The sequence below is a fragment of the Mastomys coucha genome, unplaced genomic scaffold (genome assembly GCF_008632895.1).
Source record: "Mastomys coucha isolate ucsf_1 unplaced genomic scaffold, UCSF_Mcou_1 pScaffold9, whole genome shotgun sequence".
Taxonomy (NCBI): domain Eukaryota; kingdom Metazoa; phylum Chordata; class Mammalia; order Rodentia; family Muridae; genus Mastomys; species Mastomys coucha.
The window spans coordinates 38,641,913-38,649,364 of record NW_022196915.1 but is presented as its reverse complement, the minus strand read 5'-3'; the positions used below and the strand labels follow the sequence as shown (position 1 = coordinate 38,649,364).

The 7,452-nt window shown below is 41.1% G+C and overlaps 2 protein-coding genes across 3 annotated transcripts in view; one reads left to right on the top strand and one right to left on the bottom strand.

The window, feature by feature from the left end:
• The window catches only part of Supt16h (SPT16 homolog, facilitates chromatin remodeling subunit), a 36,504-nt gene extending 30,492 nt beyond the window's left edge, over positions 1-6,012 (top strand). Inside the window, 4 exon segments of the mRNA XM_031362656.1 lie at positions 736-865; positions 1,987-2,116; positions 2,569-2,646; positions 3,444-6,012. Coding sequence (XP_031218516.1) covers positions 736-865; positions 1,987-2,116; positions 2,569-2,646; positions 3,444-3,589 — 484 coding nt within the window. The 3' untranslated portion in view covers positions 3,590-6,012.
• Rpgrip1 (RPGR interacting protein 1) overlaps positions 5,006-7,452 on the bottom strand; it is a 55,193-nt gene continuing 52,746 nt past the window's right edge. For both annotated transcript variants that reach the window (XM_031361328.1, XM_031361329.1), the window contains exons 23-24: positions 5,850-5,980; positions 5,006-5,198 (exon numbers count right to left, since the gene is read on the bottom strand). In XM_031361328.1, coding sequence (XP_031217188.1) covers positions 5,086-5,198; positions 5,850-5,980 — 244 coding nt within the window. In that variant the 3' untranslated portion in view covers positions 5,006-5,085. The remainder of the gene's footprint in view (positions 5,199-5,849; positions 5,981-7,452) is intronic.

Below are 7,452 nucleotides of genomic sequence, written 5' to 3'. Positions count from 1 at the left end.
TTTTTTTGGTCTATTTAATTTCATGAGTATGAGTGTTTTGCCTTGGGTGAATGTAAATGCACCACATGTGTGTCTGCTGCCCGTGGTGTTAAGAGAGAATGAGATCCCGATTCTCAGATCTGCAGGTGTTTGTGAGAGTCACTGTGTGGGTAATGGGAACTGAGCCTAGGTCCCCTGCAAGAGCTCATAGCTGCTGAGCCATCTCTCTAGTCCCTCCTTCCTTTTCTCTTCTCAGTCATCCATTCTAATTTAACAACCCACAACACAATTTAGTAAGTCATTTAAGCACCTTATGAAGTGAAGACATTTTACATAGTTAGAAAGACATGCCCTTGTCTTCAGGTAGAGCCTTTCTCAAATAAGCAGGGTAGGAAAACTGTGAAATATTGGGCAGGGCCAGTGGGATCTATCTGCCCATGTTTCTTCATTACAGAAGAATGAATGAAGAGTATCTCAGAACTGGTTATAAGTTAAGGTGGTATAAGTGAGGGATGAGGGAGCCTGGATAACTCATACAAAAGAACAGGCTCATTGACGCTGAAGAGGGAAAAAGGATGAATATTGTTTGAGGGACAAAGCTTGTGTGGATTGTGGTACTTTTCTGACATAGGATCAATGCTCTGGGAATTCAAATAATAGCCATTTCAGGCATGCCCAGTGCAAGCTAATGGTCATAACAGTTTACACTGTCAGAAAATACAAAAGTTTGATTTGGATTTTATAATGTCATTTTAGTTCCTGTGACCTAAAGTACACAGAAGGAGTTCAGTCCCTCAACTGGACTAAAATTATGAAGACCATTGTTGATGACCCCGAGGGCTTCTTTGAACAAGGTGGCTGGTCTTTCCTGGAACCTGAGGGTGAGGTGCGTGCGTGAGTGTGGGGTTTCTTTTTTATATAGGTATGCATTGTTGCCTAATGTCATTTAGGCACTTTGGAGAATGACATCTATATGTAGCACATAAAGGACCTGACCAGTAGAGAGAAGCTAAAAAAATTTAGTACTATTTTTTTCTCTAGGTTAGTCTTACAAGTAAATGATGAGTTCATTGGGAATTGGTAGTCACTGCGAACATTCCTCACAGAGTTTCTTACTGTTTGGAGTTGATGGGATTGAATCATTACAAAAGTACTTTGAAAAATAGTCCTCCTGAGCTGCAGAGATAACTCAGTACTGCCTAATCCTCCAGAGGACCTGAGTTCAATTCCTAGCACCCACATGGCAGCTCACAACTATTGAACTACAGTTCCAGAGGATTTGAAGCCCTCTTCTATTTCCCCCAGCATTGCCACACCTGGTACACAGCCAGCCATACATGCAGGCAAAACACCCAAACAAAAAAATAAAAAGAAATGAACCTTTAGTGGCTGAAGAGATAGCTCAGCAGTTAAGAGTACTGACTACTGTTCCAGGGGACCTAGAGTCAAGTCCCAGCAACCACATGGCAGCTCACAACTGTCTATGATTGTAGGAACAGAAACCCTCACACAGACATACATGCAGGCAAAACATTATGCACATAAAATAAATTTTTTAAAAACGAACCTTTAAAAAAGTCACCAGGTTCGGTAATATACACCTTTAATCACATCACTCAGGAAACAGAACCAAGGAGATCTCTGTAAGTTCAAGACCAGCCTGGTCTACATAGCCAATGCCAAGCTAGAACCACACACAGTGAGACCCTGTCTCAAAAAAAATTTTTTTTAACTTTTTAAAATTAGAGCTACTACCTTGGCATAATGCATTGATACAAAGTGTTTATTTCATTAATTTCCACAGACAAAAAGAGAGGAATTGGCTGTTCCATAATCTAATAAGTGTACCTTAAAGTATAATTTTAATACAAATCCTGTATCTCTTGGTCATTCAACTTTCTGGGTTTTATATATGAAATGCTAGTGTACCGGGTATATTGAATTAACTTGTTAATGTTAGTATGAGAAAAGTAGTGAGCAAGTCTTACGCTTTCTGTACTTCACCAGGGGAGTGATGCTGAGGATGGAGATTCTGAGTCTGAAATTGAAGATGAGACTTTCAATCCTTCTGAGGATGACTATGAAGAGGAAGAAGAGGATAGTGATGAAGATTATTCATCAGAAGCTGAAGAATCAGGTTAGAGAGTATTTGTTGGACTGGAGAAATGGCTCAGTGTGTAACAGCACTAGGGTATGGCAAAGTCGGGGATAGAGACAGGAGAACCATGGGGATTGACAGGCCACCAGCCTAGCCAATAAACCCCACACACACACACAGCTTCAGGCTCATTTGAGAGACCCTGTTGAAGGGAACAAGGTTTGAAGGGCATCTCCAGGCAGTGGTGGCGCACGCCTTTAATCCCAGCACTTGGGAGGCAGAGGCAGGCAGATTTCTGAGTTCAAGGACAGCCAGGGCTACTCAGAGAAACCCTGTCTCAAAGAAGAGAGGCATCAAACATCCTTGGGCCTCCTCATGTGCAGGCCAATGCACTTGTACACATAGGAAATACATTTTATAGGAGAAAACACATGTGTTCTACATTCTGTTATATTTCTCAATGACTAATATATGATCAATATTTTTTCCAGACTATTCTAAGGAATCTCTGGGAAGTGAAGAAGAAAGTGGGAAGGACTGGGATGAGCTAGAAGAAGAAGCACGAAAAGGTTATTTGAAAATTTTTTAAGTGACTTATTTATATGTGTGTGAATTTCTAACACAATTCATTGTGTTGAAGTGTTAATGTTGGAAGCCAATGAGAGTTGGAAAGAGCACTATGAAACTGTTTGGGGAGTGGTTGGGGAGAGTGCTCAGTTGTTAACTGATTGCCATTCAAGCTTAGAAGTCTGCGTTTGTATCTCTAGAGCCCTCACATAAAAACTGGGCACAGCATTGCATACCTGTAAGTTCAGTGCTAGAGAGGAAAGATAAGAGAATCCTTGGGGATCCTTGCATGGCCAGCCTGTCCATATTAGTGGGTCCAAGTTCAGTCCAAACCCTGTCTCAGAAGATGGAGAACAGTTGAGCTAGTTTCAGCCTCTGTTCTATGTGTTCCCCTAACATACACACTATATATATATATATATATATATATATATATATATATATATATATATATATATATATATATATATATATATATATATACATATATATATATATATATATATATATATATACATACACACACACATAAAAAAACCTAAGTTAAAGATACAACTTAACCAAAGAAGAAGGAAGATCTAGAATGTGCCCATAGGCTATAGGTGGGCTTGATTCCCTCTCTTTAAGCTTTTGATATGTACCAGTATGACCAGGTAGCCTTTTTATTCTCCCTGTAACTAAGCTTGTCTAGGTCAGGTAACTAGTAACTGACAAGGTGAAGATTAACTGACACATTAGCTCATGCTATCCATTAACAATAGATATCTTAAGCTAATGAATCACTCTGCCCTCTGCTTAGCGGACCGTGAAAGCCGTTACGAGGAGGAAGAAGAACAGAGCCGAAGTATGAGCCGGAAGAGGAAGGCATCTGTACATAGTTCAGGCCGTGGCTCTAACCGTGGTTCCAGACACAGCTCTGCACCCCCGAAGAAAAAGAGAAAGTAATATGAACCTTGGGTCCTATGCTCCATTCTTTATGCAGACAACTCCTAAAATGACATGACATAGAAACTGTTTTTCCTTTTGGTTTCGTTGAAGTTTTGCCATTTGTGTTTATGGGTTTAGGGGCCATTTGTGTGGACCAAGCTACTCGGGGAATTCCAGGCCCACCAGGACATGTGCCAGTGGCCCCATCAGATGGCTGGCAAGGGAGGTGGTGTTGAAGGGCAGGAGGCTCCTCCCACTGCTGATACCATTTGCTCTTTTCTTCTGACAACTCAACTTACCTTTGGTGTCTCAAAGCTGAATTACCAAGACAGTGGTATACACTGACCACTAACTATTTCTACTATGATTCTTTTTTCTTTACTTTTTTATTTTTCCTGGCTTTTTGAGACAGTCTTGCTCTGCAGCCATGGCTGACCTTGAAGTCGCTGTAAACCAGGCTAGCCTCAAATGTGTGATCCTTTTGCTCTCCCTCCCAAGTGTTAGGGCCACAGGTCTGAGTCACTGTACTTAGCCGAAGCATAGTTCTGGCCCAGAGTCAGTCCTCCATCCGTCCCTTTATCAGTTCCAGACTGAAGTTCTCAAGAAGGTTCTTGGGCTTTGCTGATGATTGTGATAGACATGACTGAGCTAAAGGCAGAGTGAGCTGGTGTCTGGTCTTAAGTTGTTCTGGTTTTTTGCCTCATGCACATTCTGGGGTGGTCTTGCTGCATTGGAAGACAAACACTGGCACTCCTCCTTACAACAAGTCCATATGTGGTACAATGCTCGAACACAAATTACCACTGTCTCTTCTGATACATCTAAGGAAGAATGGTCATGCTTCGTATACTTCAGGTGAAATCTAGAGGGAGGCTTAAAGGAATCAACACGGATCTCAAAGAGTAAGTCATGTCTTGGCCTAGAATATTTTGACAAGAAGAGAATCGGGAAGAAGGCCACACCCACAAGGCTGGGCTCTGCTGCTCTTCCCTTCTCTGCAGTGTCCTGTGTTGGTTGCTTCTGATGATCAGCTTTGAAATACTGGGGGGCTCTATCTTGCCGTCCTCCCCCGCAGGTTCTCTGCATCCACCTGTCCCACTTCGCCGCCTCTGTTCTGTGACTTTATGAGAAGGGGCTTCTCAGATTTTATGTTTGTTTGTTTTCTCTCCTTAGCAGTAGGACTTGATATTTTGAATTTTGGAAGAACTAAAAGATAAATAAACTGGGATTTTTTTGTTTTGTTTTGTTTTTTTGTAAACTTGTCTTTTATGACCATTTCTTTGCAGTTTCTGAAGTCAAGTCTTGCCTACTAAAGTGTTAAGGTGTTAGAAGAAAATGCCTTTGTCTCCAACTAGTACCATAAAAGTTCACTGATGATTGTAAGCCTCGTCATTAGTTTGAGAAACAGATAGCAAGATAGCACAGGAAACTAGGTTTATGGCATAGCATGTTATTTTATAAGACACTTTGACTATGATTCCCTCAAATCATAGAGTGGAGTAGAACTTGTTCTTTCATGAAAACAGATCTTCAGTCATCTCCTTATAAATGCCATGGAGGGCAGCAGCTGCTTGAAGGGAAACCTTCAGCCTTCCAATTTGGATGGCTTGGTTTCCAGGGCTCACAACTGTGGACAAGGGTAAAAAAAACAGTTAGGCATCAGCAGTGTTGCATTTTCACATGTTTGTTTGTGTGTGTGTGTGAGGGTCTCATTCTGGCCCTGGCTGGCCCATAACTCACTGTATAGACCAGGCTGGCCTCCTCAAACTCAAAGAGATCCTGCTTTCTGCCTCCCAAGTTCTGGGACTAAAGGAGTGTGTGCTGGCACCGCTCAGCTTACCTGGTGTTTGTTATATTGGAGCTACTTTCATAGGAAAGTGAAACCGTTACAGTGTGGTGTACACACATAAAGAAAAGGGAGGTGCTTTGGAGATAGAAGCATGTAAGCCAAAATAGAAAAGAATTTTAAAAGATTTTTAGGGCTAGCCAGATGGCTCAGTGGGTGAAGATACTTGCCAACAAGCTGAGGTTGTCAATCCACAGAATCTACATAATGAAAGGCAAGAAGAAACTAACTCCTATGGGTTGTCCCCTGACATTTATATGTGTGCATACATTACATCAAATCTAGACAAGCCTAGATATGGTCCAGAATGAGATATATAAAGCTGCCGGAAGAACTTCAGAGGCATTTGTCCCATCAGCTTCACAGATAATTGTCAACAAGTTACACAAGTGAGCTATTTTCTCTATGAATAAGTAAAACGTTATTACTCACTCTCTAGTTCTTGCTCTAGGATATCTTTTCCAGATTGAAATATCTGCCACAGTTCAAGGTATGCATAGCCTATATCTTGACATTCTTTTTTTTCTTCATCCAGAGGATCACTTACCACTGTAAACTTTAAACTGAAAACATAAAAATAAATCCATTTAACTCAGCACTGCTTGCTTATTAGCTCCGTATGTTTTCAAACTGAAGTTATGTACAACTTTAATCACACTAAGAAAGTAGAGGCAGGTAGGTCTCTTAAGTTTGAAGCCAACCTGGTCTACATAGAATTCCAGAGCAGTCAGAGATACACAGTGAAAACTCTCTCTCTCAAAGGAATTTGGAGAGATGGCTAATGGGTTAAGAGCACTAGTTGCTCTTCCAGAGGACCAGAGTTTGACTCTCAATACCCAGCTGATGGTACCAACCATCTATAACTCTAGCCCCAGCACATCTGACAGTCTCTGTGAATACTCCATGCAGTATACAGATGTACATGGAAGCTCAACACTTCAATTCTTTTGAAAAGTAATCACAATAATAGTGTTTTCTCTGCATCTGAATCCTTTCCCCTCCACTTTTTAAGGGAATAAGAGCAAAGTCAGGAATGAGTGTGGGGAAGGGTTGAGCACCCATAGAAATTGGAGGACAGTTTCAGAGATGGTTGTCTACTTCTGCCTGTATATCCTAGGAATGGTATTCAAGTCATCAGACTCCGAAGCAAGCACTTTCAACCATTAATGTTTCACACATTCTGAGACAATCTCATGTAACCCAGTCTGGCTTGTAACTCACTACATCATCTAAGACTGACCTGTCCACTTCCCAAGTGCAAGTACGTGCCACTTCTCCATATATTAATGTTTGAAAACCAAATGTTGCTCATTGTGTTGAGACAACAGGAATAGGGCTGAAAACTCAAGCTCTGAAAGCTCGGTTCCAGGACACCACTGGAAGGGTCTGAGAAAAGAACATTCCCTACAGAGTAGATCAACATTCATTCTTGGTAGCCCCAGCACTGTACGAAAGGATGCTCATTCCAGTCTCCAAATTTACAGAAAGCCTGGTTACTGGTATTGTGGGTTAGAGACAAGATGAAGTGCTGTGTGGCTAACATGTCACTCGTACAAGAACATTCAAGTAACATTGCAAAACCCACAATTTGAAAGAAGTTGGGATTCCAAACCAGTTCTGACAGAATGCCGTTTGCTGCACCACACTGGTAACACTACCACAGACTAAGTCAACTGATCTAACATTACACAGATTGCCTCAAGAAGAGAAAGGAAAGAAATGGTTTTTTAAAAAGCCAAAAGGACTGGGGAGATGGCTTAGCAATTAAGAGTACTGACTATGCTTCAGAGGTCCTGAGTTCAATTCCCAGCAATCACCTGGTGACTCACAACCATCTGTAAGGGGATCTGATGCCCTCTTCTGGTGTGTCTGAAGACAGCTACAATGTGCTCAATAATAAAAAATTTTTAAAAGCCAAAAGAAGTAAGCACACAGGTACAAGCAAGTACACATAGATAAAAGTTTTAGAAAATTGTGTGGTTTGTATTTTTTAAGATAGAGTTATGAGATGGATATTAAATGGCATAGTATTAGT